This window comes from Nannobrachium achirus (assembly GCF_963921795.1).
Source record: "Nannobrachium achirus genome assembly, chromosome: 22".
Taxonomy (NCBI): domain Eukaryota; kingdom Metazoa; phylum Chordata; class Actinopteri; order Myctophiformes; family Myctophidae; genus Nannobrachium; species Nannobrachium achirus.
Genome location: NC_137829.1, coordinates 49,396,999 through 49,412,030, shown reverse-complemented (window position 1 = coordinate 49,412,030; position 15,032 = coordinate 49,396,999). Strand labels below are relative to the sequence as shown.

General features: G+C 42.4%; 1 protein-coding gene across 1 annotated transcript; it reads right to left on the bottom strand.

Moving 5' to 3' along the window:
* Nucleotides 1-7,733: 7,733 nt before the first annotated feature.
* LOC308307296 (ADP-ribosylhydrolase ARH1-like) lies at nt 7,734-14,535 on the bottom strand. The gene is made up of 4 exons (XM_080752483.1): nt 14,301-14,535; nt 11,506-11,836; nt 10,003-10,375; nt 7,734-8,826 (listed from the first exon to the last, which is right to left on the bottom strand). Exons 2-4 carry the CDS (start codon nt 11,828-11,830, stop codon nt 8,412-8,414), a joined length of 1,113 nt encoding a protein of 370 aa, XP_080608609.1. The 5' UTR covers nt 11,831-11,836; nt 14,301-14,535; the 3' UTR covers nt 7,734-8,411.
* Between the last annotated feature and the right edge of the window lie 497 nt (nt 14,536-15,032).

Sequence of the window (15,032 nt, the reverse complement as noted above, 5' to 3'; positions counted from 1 at the left end):
GGCTGTAAACGTTTAAAGAGTTTTTAATTTTAGTCTTTTTAGCGTATAGCCACAGTTCTTTTAACATGCTAACAGGGGCAATAGCTGTTAACATCTGTGAGGGACATTTTGAACCCCTGTCCTTTGACTGCTTGTTTGAAATGTATTATTTGTATCCTTTGAAATAAAGGATTTCTGCAATCACATTGAAAAAAACAAAAACAGTCTTGTGAGAATATGTCTTTGATTTGAAACACTTTCAACCTTGCGCCCATATTTTGGGCATGTTGTATTAACTTGGCAGTCTGTCAAAATGTCAAATTATTCAATGGAATTCCATACTGTACTTTGCCATATTTGATGACTTTGTCACCATGCAGGGTGCCATTTTCACACGTCATGCTCACCATCCTGGTGGATGTCCCCCCAGCCAAGGACCCAGCAGTGATAGCGGGGCAGATAAATGCATTTTTGCACTAAAATACTTCAGAAGTGGAAAGAAACCTAAAACTTTTCACAAGTACTCCTTAGGGGTTGTTCCTATGATAAAACACATTAGACACTGAAAAATCAAAATGGCTGCCATGTTTCCAAGATGGCTGCCTCTGAACAGTACGCCAGCCAGTTAATGTCCGATTTTCATAATATTAGAGTTGTTTTGTAGGTTTTAAAACATCCTGAGTTCATTTATTACACTTTTAAAGCAGCCAGAATAACCTTTCTGACTTTTGGTTGGGGTCTTTCCTCACCTGGGACCCCCCAAACAGACCCCTGAGCCTATCTCAGTAATCGCATTGCTCCTGCTCCAGAGCAATGTTAAATTAGATCATAACTGAAGCATTAAAGTTGTTGTAACTGGGCTCTGAAAGCAAAAATGAGTAGTAGCAAATACCCAGGGGTCTTCCACAGGGGGTCCGGGACCCCTAGGGGGTTCTCAGAGTTACTACAGGGGGCCTGCCGAATCTTGATGGGGAAGTTCTTTTCTTTTTTTTCTTTTTATTTTCTCAGTATTATTTATTACATTTTTGTGTTAGACAGTTCACAGGTGTTACTGCAGGGATTGCAATAATTAAGGTATTGCAACTTCTCACTTTGGGCGCGCAGTCTAACATGTCCATTTATTGCGCTGCACTCACACTGACAACACAACACACACACACCTCGTTGTTATCGTCACCCCAAAACCCGCACCCTATCCTCTTAAAGAGCTCACGGTCAATTGTACCCAAAGAAATTCACTACTATACATGTCCTCCCTTGGCTCCCTAATAGTGTTGACAGTTTCCACTATAGCATTTGCAGGGAGGAGAGTGCAAGGCAGGTTATTGTTTGAGCAGCTGCACCGTCCCTTGTAACCTGCTTTGCAGCCACATTTGATGAGCTCAAGTACTGCCTTTGCAGCAGGGAGGGCAAGAAACCTGACTGGACATACCCTCCACTCTCTGAATTCCATCTATTTTTTTTTTTTCAATTGATGGAAGCTCAGGGCAATTTGTCAGGTATGACAAAGTAGGCATCATAATAGGATACCTTCATCAAGGGACATGATTTTGAGGAAGTGCAAACACATGAAGAGGCTGATACCCCGATTCCTTATCAAGTCCTTGCCTCCGGTACAAAAAAAGGAAATTTATATATTCAAGTGAGTTCAAGTTATTGGATGTTACAAATGTCAAGGGTTCCTTTGCGTACATAGTTTTTCAGGTGCTGACTGGGGATGAACATTTGTTGGAATCACCAAAAAGACATGGGTCAATGCCTACTTGATGATGATGATGATGACCAAGCCATTAACCGCTTCAAGGACCTTGGCAAGGTCATTGGCCATTCCTCCTGAGCTTATAAATGGTGAGCTTCCATCAACATTGCAGTCGGAACATTTTGCATGCCATGTTTACAGTTCAAAAGGTCCAACAACCCTGGGATTACTCAGATGGGAACTATTTCTGTCAAAGAACTTGGAGGGTGAGATGCTACATCCAACTCGTGCTGCACTGCTACCACTACCTCCGCGCCAACTCTGTCACAATGCAGGATAAATCATACCTGACCATACCATACCCTGTGCTTCCACCAATCGAAGAAAATAGATGGAATTCAGAGAGTGGAGGGTATATTCCAGTCAGGTTTCTTGCTCTCCCTGCTCCAAAGGCAGTACTTGAGCTCATCAAATGTGTCTGCAAAGCAGGTTGTAAGGGACGGTGCAGCTGCTTAAATAACCTGCCTTTCACTCTATGCTATGGTGGAGACTGTGTCAACACTATTAGGTTGGACATTGAAGATGATGATGATGAAGACGAATATATCCTGCATGTCTGAAATTACTGTATTGTAGTGAATCTCTTTGGGCGTAATTGACCATGGGCTCTAATAAGGTGAGGGTTTTGGGGTGACAATAACAAAGAGATGTGTGTGTGTGTGTGTGTGTGTGTGTGTGTGTGTGTGTGTGGTCAGTGTGAGTGCAGTGCAATAAATGGAAATGTTGTTCTGCGCCCAAAGTGAAAAGTTGCAATACCTTCATTATTGCAATCCCTGCAGTAACAGCTGTCAACCATAACTGTTTAACACAAAAAAACATTATAAATAATACTGAGAATACTAATAAACCATCAAAGTACAATACATAAAACTAGGATACATAAAAACATTCGAAGTTTAAAAAAAAAAAGAGATTTGGCAGGCCCCCTGTAGTAGCTCTGAGGATCCCCCCAGGGGTCCCGGACCCCCCGTGGAAGACCTCTGTTATTTGCTACTAGTCATTTTTTATTTCAGAGCATATTTCAGATCTAATTTAACATTGTTCTGGAGCAGGAGCAGAGCGATTATTGAAATAGGCTCAGGGGTCTGTCTGGGGGGTCCCAGGTGAGGAAAGACCCCAACCAAAAGTCAGAAAGGTTATTCTGGCTGCTTTAAAAGTGTAATAAATGAACTCAGGATGTTTTAAAACCTACAAAACAACTTTAATATTATGAAAATTCGATATTAACTGGCTGGCGTCCTGTAAAACATATCCGAAAAGGCAGCCATCTTTAAAACTGGCAGCCATTTTGAAAATTAAGTGTCTAATGTGATTTTTCTAAAGAATGACCCAAGAGGTACACTCTGTAAAATTTTGGTGCTTCTTTCCAGAACTGAAGTATCGTTCTCCTTAACTGCGCCGCTATGAGTGCCATGGCTGAACACGCTGCCAGACCAGGGGCATAGTTCCGCCGATTTAAAAATGATTCCAATACGGAACTAATACTTCCTATTGGTTGGCCGCTAGTTGCTCTGTTTTCCCCCTGGCCGGTTGCAAAAAGAATTGTTCTCCATTGGATCCCATTCATTTTCCCCTTTCGTGTTCTAACCTTAATTAACATTTTCATGAATACTTTATGGTTCGTGTGCTGTATTTCGGGAGGCTCCGACCACATTCTCCCATGTATCCCTGCGTTGCACGTGACCGTTGGAAGCCAATAGCCTCCTCTGGTTGCATTTCAATCTATGATGGCAACACCCATGTCAAGGACCCATATTGTGTCATTTGCGCTGCATAGAAACCAATGACTTCGCTTTGTCCATATCTTTTATACAGTCTATGTGCCTGACACACAGGTTTGTTACCGGTGAAGTCAGCCGGAGCAGAGCCGCGTCGTAGTCTGGAAATTTAGGTTTAGCTTCCCCAAGACAACACGCAGACCTTTTGGGCTGGAAAACGGAACATCCCTGTGAAATATTACATTATTTGTCTGGGGGAATGGCTGCACTTAGTCTTAGAAGTTGCACAGTCAGGCCCCTGTTGCCAAAGTTTAGGCTATACATTAATTGATCAGTCCGTCTCATGTACCTTTGGTTCTCGAAGGCGAAGCAGTGTCCAGCAGTGAGTATCCATTCACTGTTGATCTGGGGGACTGCCCATAAGTCCGAAGGTTCATTAGTCCGAATTTAGTTAGGGTTACTGAGGTTAAGGTTAGGGTTAGACATAGTTAGGCATAGTATTCTTAACCATTTCGGACTAATGAACCTTCGGACCAATGCCATGGCACCGTTGATCAGTGAAGCACCACAGACATGTTCAGCATCCCTCTCGTGTCTCGCGTAGCCAGACAACTATTCCACAATCTCTGAATGCTATATAGTCTGGAACAGCAGCTCCCGAACGGCGAGTATCGAAAACGGGCATTAACGTTCAAAAAAATATATTTTAAAATGTCATTTCTGCTAAGCAGCAAGCTAAACATGCTTATATGATTTTTATTTATATAATGATAAATATGTGTGATGTGAGACTGAAACGGAAGTGACGTGGGGGCTTCACTTCCGCTTTATCTCGCACTCATCGTTTCTATTTCCGTCTGCCAGACTGTATGCTGGGAGCATTTGACCAAATCGCAGAGGCAACAGTCTGGCCACGCGAGACTACTCTGAAGACTGACCACGAAGGGCCAACTTCCTTCCTCGGCATCATCTCCTCCAACGATACATGGGGCTAAAAAACGACTAAAAAATAACGACTAAAGTATAATTCTAACACTTTCCTTTCAACAACAAAGAGAAGAAAAATGTGTAAATAGTAAAAATTGTAAAAAGATTCACGGAAACAGGTGTCCAAGGATGCTCCTGGTCCAGGAGCAGCTGTTGCAGGACCTGTGGAAGAGATCAGTGATATTAGATACATATCGTCATTGTCGTATATCATTTAAAAAAATGAACTAAACTAGTGAAAACAGCCGATCTACAAGCACACAACGCCTCGCACCGCGAGGCTTTGTGTGCTTGTAGATCAGCTGTTTTCACTACTTCTGTGCGACGGCCTTGGCTGATGAAGCAGGGCTTTACTTTGCGAAAAAACGTACAAATTTGAAACTTGGAGATACAAGGTTTCTGCCCGACAGTGACGAGATATAAATTATATTATACACATACAGTACAGATACATAAAAGAAAATAGGATAGGCCTATTGTGTAAAAATGTTCTTCTGTAATATAATACATTTTTTAAACTTTCATATATTCTAGATTCATTGTGTATGCAGTGAAATATTCAAAACCTTTTTTGTTAATGGCATACAGCTCATGAAATTATTTTGTGTTAAAACTGAATCCGGTTTGATCTTTCCGGCCAAATTGTAGTGCTTTTGAGGACTACACATGACGTAGAGTGGTTTCCGCTTCCGACCGGATCAAACACCGAAATATATATAGATACCTTTATTATCCCAAGGGGGAAATTCAGTTGTCCAGTTGTAGCACAGCAGTATACAGTTATTTACAACGTTACAGAGAAGTAGGAAAAGATAGATAAGACGAGCAGTACAGTACCAAAAAAGAGAAGGTGCATCAATAGAGGGGGCGAATGTGAAATGTGACTACTGTAGGCCTATTGTGATTTATCATGAATCAATCTAACACGATTAACTTGCAATCTAACAAGTAGCACTAACATTGCCGTAATGTCGGTTAGCTGTAAGTAGATATGAGCTACTTGTACAGTAGCTGCTAACCTTGTTTCTCAATCTTTTCATCTCTACACCATTGATGTCTTTGTCAAAATACAAATAAACACGCTCCACATGTTGCTCTATCACCCTATAAAAGCAGTGCTAAACAACTGTATAGATGTACTTTACACCTTTGTAGCCTACATTGTTCTTGTAGTTCTTGTTTTGTTTCCCGATTTAATGTAGTCCACTGTCTGCCTGTTTTGTTTTTGCTTTGTGTAGGGACAGCGGATGTAAATTAGCATCTTTGTTAAAACTGGTATATTTACATTGCATATATATATATGTGATGTCTGTCCATAAGCATTAATATGCAAATACATAAACAAATAAAGTAAAGTAAAAGGCGACGTGCTGTGAGCTTGTAGATCGGCTTTCCAGGAAACAGGACATGTTTTGTTCCCCTTTTCCACCAGAAATAGGGAACACAACATTCTGGATAGGGGAAGTACATTAGAGTCTAATCCTTTCCAGTTAGAGATGTTGACAATAATGTAATACAGGCATCTTGTGTAGATATGAGGTATATGTAAGTAAGCCATGTGGCCCACATGGAGCTCGATGAAGTAGCCTACACTCCCTGGACATGATGCTAGTAGGCTATGTCACAGGGACTTACCCTGACTTAGTGACTTCCTAATCCCAAGGCGGACACTCTAACCACTAGGGGTGGATATTGGCAAGAATCTTGTGATGCAATACGTGTCACGATACTTGGGTCACGATACAATAGTATCACGATATATTGCGAATCTTTGCGATACGATACTATTGCGATATATCAACTTTAAAAGCTGAAGGCGCAGCCCTAATGTTGTTATTTTCGTCGTTCGCAGCCATTTTCTCGAGTTCAGTGAAACCTCACTCACTGAACCATGGGAAGGGGAAGTAGCTACTATAGTACAGCAATATCTAGAGGCAGAGGAGTGTCAGAACCGGACTTCTACCATTGGTTCCTATGCATGGGAACATGTTTTATTTTCCTCAAAGTATCGCGATACTACTGCCTGAAGTATCGATACAGTATTGGCAAATTAACTATTGCGATGTATTGCCATATCGATTATATGGGGCTTTTAAGCAGTGACATCATTTTGTAGTCAGACCTCCAAACAGATTTATTATCAATATCTGTCCCTCGCTATTTCAAAAGATCCGAGACAAAAATAACGACTAAAGTATAATTCTACCACTTTCCTTTCAACAACAAAGAGAAGAAAAATTAGTAAATAGTAAAAATAGTAAAAAGATTCACAGGCGCTGGGGCCTTTTGCCCCCAAAGGTTCTCCTCTGCCTACAAAATGATGTCAGACTTAACAGCCCCATTGCCCACCCCTACTAACCACAAGGCCACTGAGCTGATACACATGATAGAGATAGATACCTTTATTACCCCAAGAGGGAACATCAGTCGCCCAGAAGCGGCACATCAGTTAAGGTTACAAAAAGTATCGTTGTGTACAGTGAAAAAACAGAACAAAAAAGAATCAGCGTCTCTGGTTCGATTCCTGACCCGGACAACCTTCGCCACGTCATTACCCATCTCTCTCTCCCCATTTCAAAGTGACAAGTGTTGTTCATTAAACACTTTTTCATGATTACAGGTCATTTTGGCACATTTGTGTCTTTACCTGTACAAAGTGTACAGTGAGCAGTGGTGGCCACACCTAGGACTCCAGAGGCCCCAGGTACGATTCCCCACTCCAGCTATCACTGCTCCCCTTCCCCCTTGCGCTCCTTGTGGGCATCACTGGGTTGAGTTCAGCTGGGTCAAAGCTGATAAAAAAAAAGCAGCTGGGTTGGGCTGCGATATCTGAATTTCCCCCGCGGGAGGAATAGGCATTCATTATTATCATTAAAGTGTAAAGGGGACTAAATCAATGATGAAACTGATTTAAAACACAATACCAATTCAATTGGTATTATTAAGGGGGAGATATAATGGACTGAAGTCAAGTGTCCTTACTTATTTGCGCACAGTTGGTTTCCTTTTGTTAATGTGATATTTATGCCTGCCCCTAGAACAAAGTATAGTGGATTTAAGGGTATTTTAATTTCAATCAGTTTAAGGATTTCATGTTGAATGGATACCCATAAGGCTCTGATTCGTGTAAGTCCAAATCATGTGACTAATACAGTAGGTACCTTGTTCACTTTTACACCTAGCCGTACAGTTGTCACTGTCCAACGCAGCTGTCTGAACCAAGTGGATAAGCCGATATTTCCTTTGCACAGGGAAGTACATAAAATGTATAGTGACTCGAATTAGCTAAATCTAAGTGTAATTATTACTTTATTACATGATGTACGCATGTGTAATTTGTTGAGCACATTGCAACAACTAAGGCACTTCAATGAGCTTTACATAAAACATTAAGCAAAAGAAAACCATTATAAAAGGAGTATTCAGCAAAAAAACGATGTACTATTAATAGGATACACAGATTCAAGACGCAGAGCAAAATAAACCACATAAAAGTGCACATCAATACAATTTAAAAAAGTAAAATTACAGTGCAGAAGAATAATTTTAAAAACTATCAATAAAATGCAAAAGGTTTTTTAGCTGTGATTTTAAAGAACAGAGCTGAAACAGAAATGCGTTTGTTCAATGTGTGTGCAATGTGCAATGTATTTTTCTCAGCGTTTTGCCATAGCAATATGTGTGTGTGTAGCCATATTACATCACCAATTACATCCTCGACTTATATCCTAGTCTTTTTCCTCAGCGTTTTGCCATAGCAATGTGTTTTCCTCCGCGTTTTGCCATAGCAATGTGTGTGTGTGTGTGTGTAGCCTGTATTACATCACCAATTACCAATTGAAGATGTTATGCAAGCACGACCACTGCTCACTTCATATTGGGTGTGATTTTTGAAAGTGGAATATCCCTTTAACGGCAACATATTTTATTGGTATCGTCAATACAAATATGACATTTTCAGGTTTTCTTTATTCATCCTCATTAAAGGGCTTATTCCTCAGCTCAAACAGCTTCTGTGCCACCGTAACCAGTCTGTCCCTGTACTCCAGTTTCCGGTGGTTCCGCTCTGGAACTCCTCTGAAGCCGTAGATGGCGCCCCACCAGGCGGCGGCGATGGCGGCCGTGGAGTCGCTGTCTCCACCGTGGAAGAAGCCATGGTCGGCCAACTTCTCCCATGAGTCGCCAGCGCACAGGAGAGCGTCATAAGCGATCATGGGGGCATCGTGGCCACTGGCGCCGCCAGTACTCTGGAACGCCACCTGCTTGTAAAATGCTTCTCTTTCCTTCACGCCGTAGCATTCTGGAAAGCGTGCTTTTTCGGCTTTCCCATCCAGGATTCCCCTCTCGGTCAGGTACTTCTCCCAAGCTTTCTCAAAGTAGTCCCTATAACATAGATCAATGAATGCTGAATGTATTATTCTACTACTGACATTTAACACTTTGACAGCCGTTTGGAGATGCCCATATTAAAACCGTTTTATACCGGACATCTGAGCAAGGAGTCTCAGCCGCGCCGTAATTTACCGTACTGGGTCATTAAAAACGAAATAAATGATTTTTATCCGAAAACCGGCGATCGTCTAACCTTCCCTAGTCACCGCTCGTCCATCGATAGCGCATGGCTCCTCTGACATGAAGCGGAAGTGACGTCAGGTCCTTTCCCTGCTATAGCTTCCCAGCTCCCATCCATTTTCTGTTTAGACGTTAGCGTTAGTATAGCTGGAGTGCTGGGGGCTAAGCTAGCGAAAATGTTCATATCGACTGTAGAGTCACACTAGGATTATTTGAGCCCACATTCACGTGAACGGATCGCGCACGCGAAACGCACGGGGGGAAGATGCCTCGGCCGAAACCGCCACTCTAAGCCAATGCAGATTGAGGAATTTCGCTGGGGACTGTGGTGAGTATACAACGGGGATCGCGTGATGGTTATGGGGGATGAAGACTACGTGATATAGCGCTGATGGTCTTGTAAAATGAATGCAGTTCAGATCATAATATAATAATAGAAATTTCACGGCTAATCTACCAACAAGCCATTCTATTTCGGCTGGCGAAGTGTTAAACCAGTAAGACGCCTAAGGGCAACAAGCGACCTCGCCCGCGCCAAGTCTTGGCCATCTGGCCAGTGATGTATATCGGACCAGCTACCCATATATGGAGACCCCTGGTACCCATATGGAGATATGCTGTGAGACCCCAAACATGCTTACTCAGTTGTTTATGTAAAAGTCCTATGACGTCTATGACGTCTTACATCATACATACAATCCCTTTTATGCCCATATATGGAGATCCCTGTCTGTACAACCAGCCACACAAATATGGTCTGTTTTGGCCATCTGTCTGGCCATATATGGATTCTGTTAGTGTGGTATGGGCCGATGTGGCCTGCATATATGGGTGTTTCCATATGAAATCCTGTTAGATATGGGCTTAATATTGATCCATATATGGGCATAAAAGGGTATCTGTTAGTGTGGTTCCCATGACATCACAGTGATGTATTAAATATATTAATATATATTCAAAAATATATATTTCAGTCTTCGCACTCACCATTTCTGGAGGTTCTCATTCACACAGTGGCCTGCCTCTCGGACGTAGTCCTTGGCTTTCTCCAGGACCCCCATGAGGCCGTGGCCCCACGCCTCCACGGGCGGGCTGCCCCTGACGGCGTAGGCCGTGAACAGCGCCGCGGCCAAGGCCCCCAGGTACCCGGTGGGGTGGTGGTGGGTGAGACGCCCGCTCTCCACGCTCACCGCCACCAGGTGGCGCTCCTGCTCCGGGTCGGGGAAGCGCAGGCCGATGCACATGGCGCGCATGGCCGCCCCGCAGCCTCCGCCCCTGGCGTTGAAGGGTATGTTGTAGTTGTAGTCTTTCTTGTTCATTCTGTCCTCCAGAACGTCACAGGCAGACATGCAGGTTATCCCTGGAGGAGGAGATGGAAAAGACATTTATCTTTCAAGATTAACCTACAGTATTGCCTGAGTTTCCAGAGTTATCGGCGAAGGTTTCCTGACTTATTTTTTTATTGCATTTTATTTTTGATCTCCATCTACTGTTAAAAAAAATCTGATCCGGTTTCCAACAGGAAACAGGAAGTAGGTTTAACTCACCTTTTTTTTTGGCGACGGCTTGTGTGTACATCTTACTACGTTTAAAATGTAAGAAAAACGGTTTGGCAGTAATTTGGTTAAATACCGTGTCAGTCAATGTTACACAAATTCGGTCATGCGCTATCGCTATGATCTTGATTGATGTAAGATTTGTGAAGACGGGACTAGTCTCTAAAGAGCAGGTCAAAAGTTAAATGCATTTGGATGTCAAAGCATTTATTTTCACAAAAATGTCCCCTGCTCATGGTGAATGTACGAATGTATGTATGATCGCTATGATTCCATTCAAATGAATTGAAGTCCTAAAACCCAACACGATGTCATCATGCAGTGAGCGATTTAACACACAAACACACCTTCAAATTGAAGTAATGTATAGTGCAGGGGTTTTCAAAGTGGGTGACGGGGCACCCTGGGGTGCCACGACGGCAGTCCAGGGGTGCCGCGAGATAATTTGATAATATTTGGAATTTATTTGGACACTTGAAAAAATATTTAGTATAATTTTAAACTTGAAGTACAAAGTTGTTTTCAGTCAGTTCAAACCAAAATGTCTATAATCTCAATGTTTTCCTCGCAACATAATCACTAAGATATCGTCACTGTCGGGCAGAAACCTTGTATCTCCAAGTTTCAAATGTGTACGTCTTTTGCCCTGTTTCATCATACAAGACTGTCGCACAAAACTAGTGGAAACAGCCGATGCGAGGCGTTGTGTGCTTGTAGATCTGCTGTTTTCACTAGTTTAGTACATTTTATAGATGATAAATACAAAACGAACGGTTTTGGACATACAAGGTTTCCACCCGACAACGACGATATGCTAAAAATATAAGGTTCTGGGAGTGAAAATGATAATGTACTAGGGGTGCCTCGAATTAAAAAAAATATTCATGGGGTGCCCTGAGACAAAAAGGTTTGGGAACCCCTGGTAGATAGATACCTGCTGCTCGTCCATCCATGTCCTTCATACTTTCTACGTATTGTACCATCAGCTCCCGACACAGGTCCGGCAGGGTGGTCTTAGCCTTCTCCTCGGCCTTAATCAGCGCGTATGCGGTGAACATGTGCATGATGGTATCATCGCTGAGCGGAAAGTCCTTGGCGTCCAGCTTGGCCAAGCCACCTCTCTCTTTTACTTGCCGATGAATGGACGCCCCGTCGCTCTCAAACTCCCAGTCGCCGTGGTTGTAGCCCAGGGCATCACCTACACCGCTCAGAACCATGCTGGCCTCATATCTCTCCTTCAGGGGGATTTCAGTAGACATCCTTATCTGAGGACATAAGAAAAGGGAATCATATTATATTTTATTTGGGTTTGTTTTTTTCAAAGGGGGCCACATTTGAAAATATGACAATATCTTTGGGCCGACTGCATTTGTATCATAATTAAAGTCAAATACAAATGTGTTTGCTTTTTTTTATATATGTTTTGGGGGCTTTTATGCCTTTATTGATAAGAGAGCAGACTGACAGGAAATGGGGAGAGAGACAGGGAGTGACATGCAGCAAAGTTGGTTGGGATCGGGAATCGAACCACTGACACACTTTCAGGCTACAGTGAGCCTATGCAGTATGCGCCTGGACCGGTAGGCCAGCGGGCGCCCCATGCATTTGCATTTTAACAATCTATCAAGGTACTTTATTGCATTACAAAAGTGTTAAAGGGATATTCCACTTTCAAAAAAAACTTTGGTCATTTTATCATCTAATCAGGCTTTTATGAACACAATGAACAGTTTTTAATTTGCTTGATTCAATATTTAGATATTTGATGTAAATGTTACCAGGCCCTCCTCACACACACCCATATTGTAACTTCAAACTTCATTTTAACCATGATAGATTCATTAAAAACACCCATTATTTTTCTGGTGACTCATACTACCCTCCTAATACGTGAGCAGGCCAAGTTCGATAACTTTTTTGATATTCTTTTTTGTATTTCATTTTTTCCATTTTCCCAAATAGGTTTTTATTAAAAATAAATGAAAAAAGTTATGGATAAAACACGGCCTGCTCACGTATTAGGAGGGTAGTACGAGTCACCAGAAAAATAATGGGTGTTTTTAATTAATCTATCATGGCTAAAATGGAGTTTGAAGTTACAATGGGTGTGTGGGGAGAAAAGCCCATACGGTGTTTCCCTGTTGAAAGTGGAATATCCCTTTAAAAGCCAAATTGCCACATAGTTGGTCTGCCCCTGTCCTCTCCAGGAGATATAGGCCTACAAGAAGGAGAGGCTCTGCTTTGCATAATCAATCCTTGGATTTACGGAAAGTCTAACCTTGCGTCACCAGACCGTCGGAAAGTCAGGTGACATACATTTCATGTACAGTCATGTACAGCATGCAGGTGTGATTTTTATTTTTCTGTTATTTTATTGTGTTGTGTTGTGTTGTATAATTGTGTTATGGATCTCCCTGGGTCTGAAATAAAGATTGAATTGAATCAAACAATGGTAACTATACAGTTGACAGGTGCAGAGCAATTAATAACACTCTCGTCAATTGTTGAGGAAGTGAACATAACGAGGTACCTGTGAAACTCCTGGGAGAGTTCGATGGTGTAAAGTAACTAAGTGTACTCAAGTATATTATACTTGAGTACAATTTTGAGGTATTTGTACTATACTTGAGTATTTCTAATTTCCAATAATTTTATTCTACTCACAATTTTATTCTACTCAGAGGCAGTTATTGTACTTTTACTCAACTACAATTATTTGAAAATGTAGTTACTTTGTAAATTGTGATTATTGGTACACAAAACATAACCACTTCATCATTTCGACCATTAAAAAAAAAGTTACAAAATCTACAACTGATGTGCTATTTTCAATATATATATATTTTTTTAAAGCTTGCATATTCAGCACTTTTACTTTTCATTATGTACATTATTTTGATGCCAATACTTTTGTACTTTTACTCAGGTACATTTTGAATTACGTTACTTTTACTTGTAAAATATCTACATTGCCGTATAAGTAAATTGTGCAAGTACTGTTTCCACCACTGATTGTTATACGGTAGCTTAGCTGGGTGAGTAGGAAGTGGAGCGCTTCAGTGGCTCCACTATAATACATCTTTATGAATTGAGTGAAGGACCCTATGGTAATAATCAATAAGGTAAATCGATTCTGACATGGTCTTTCACGAGACGACACCATAAATATATCCATAGATTCCACACTGACTGACTGACTCCTGCTCACTGTGTAGCCTAGCTCTGGTCCATAAGATCACCTGCGCCCGCAGGAAAGGCTGCTCAGCATCGTCTGTAGTAAAATAAAAAAAATACACTTTCGCTACTCACCAAAACAAAGACGGCTTCAGGGAGTTGTAAGCCTAATGTCCTTGATGGCAACCCTCTGAGCCCCCCACCTCACGTCTAAAATACACTTTTTAGCCAGAAAATACAATATTTCACCGGAAGCCAAAATCTGGACAATGGGATTTTTCTAATAAACGGTCTGTAGAGGGCGCTGTGGAGTAGCTAAAACCTCCGTGAAATGTTTTCTTTTCTGGCCAAAAGGTGTATTTTAGACGTGGGGTGGGGTCTCGGAGTGTTGCCACTAAGGAAAGTAGGCTTTCAACATCTTATAACCCTCTTTTTTTTGATGAGTAGCGAAAGTGTATTTTGTATTTTTACTACAGACCACAGAGGCTGTGAGCGCCAGGGCTCATCCATACATGTACAAGTTCAAACTAGCTGTTTAAAGCTACGGATGTTTACCTGTCTGTCGAGTTGAGTGCGAGAGATCTTGTGTTCCAAAATATTCCCTGGTACTGTTGTTGTTCAATGGAGACAAGAGAGTGTAGGAGGACTTTATAACTGCCCTGCCTCCAGTTAGTCATACTTGCCCGTTTTGGGGAAGTACTCTACATCCCCCAGTGCATTTCCCAGCAGTATTCCTCTTCTTTCTTCCGCATACCGTAGTCAATTCATCGACTTTTAGTCATGCTTTTAGTAGACCTTGTACCAGTGAACTGTACGCGAGTATTCCTACCGTAGGAGAGTTCGTTGAGGCGCGGCTTGTGATTGGCTGGAGCGGAGGTCTGGAGCGCTCGGCTGTGGTCACTTGGACTGCGCGGGCGGGTGTGAATGCGTTTATCGTGGGCTTGCCCAGGCCTTACGGCCTGGGCATAAATATAACGATTGCATTCACCACGGCTTCGTAACTCGCGCGGCGCTCCGCCGGCCGCGCGGCCCTGGCCCGCTCTTCGCGGCCACTCGCGCCTGCGGCGCTCGGGGGCGAAGAGCAGGACCAAGGTCCGCTGGCCTTCGCGCCGCTTGCAATGTCGTGGACAATAACTGTGACGTATAACCATAAAACGAGCGCTCCTTCAAACGAAGTCTCCTACGTTTGGAACAATAGCGAACTGTACCGTCATGAGGTAGCCACATCGCCCTCTTTCAAAGTCGCCCCTTTTCCAACGGGTCTGTGCCTGTGGCCTTATGCTGCAG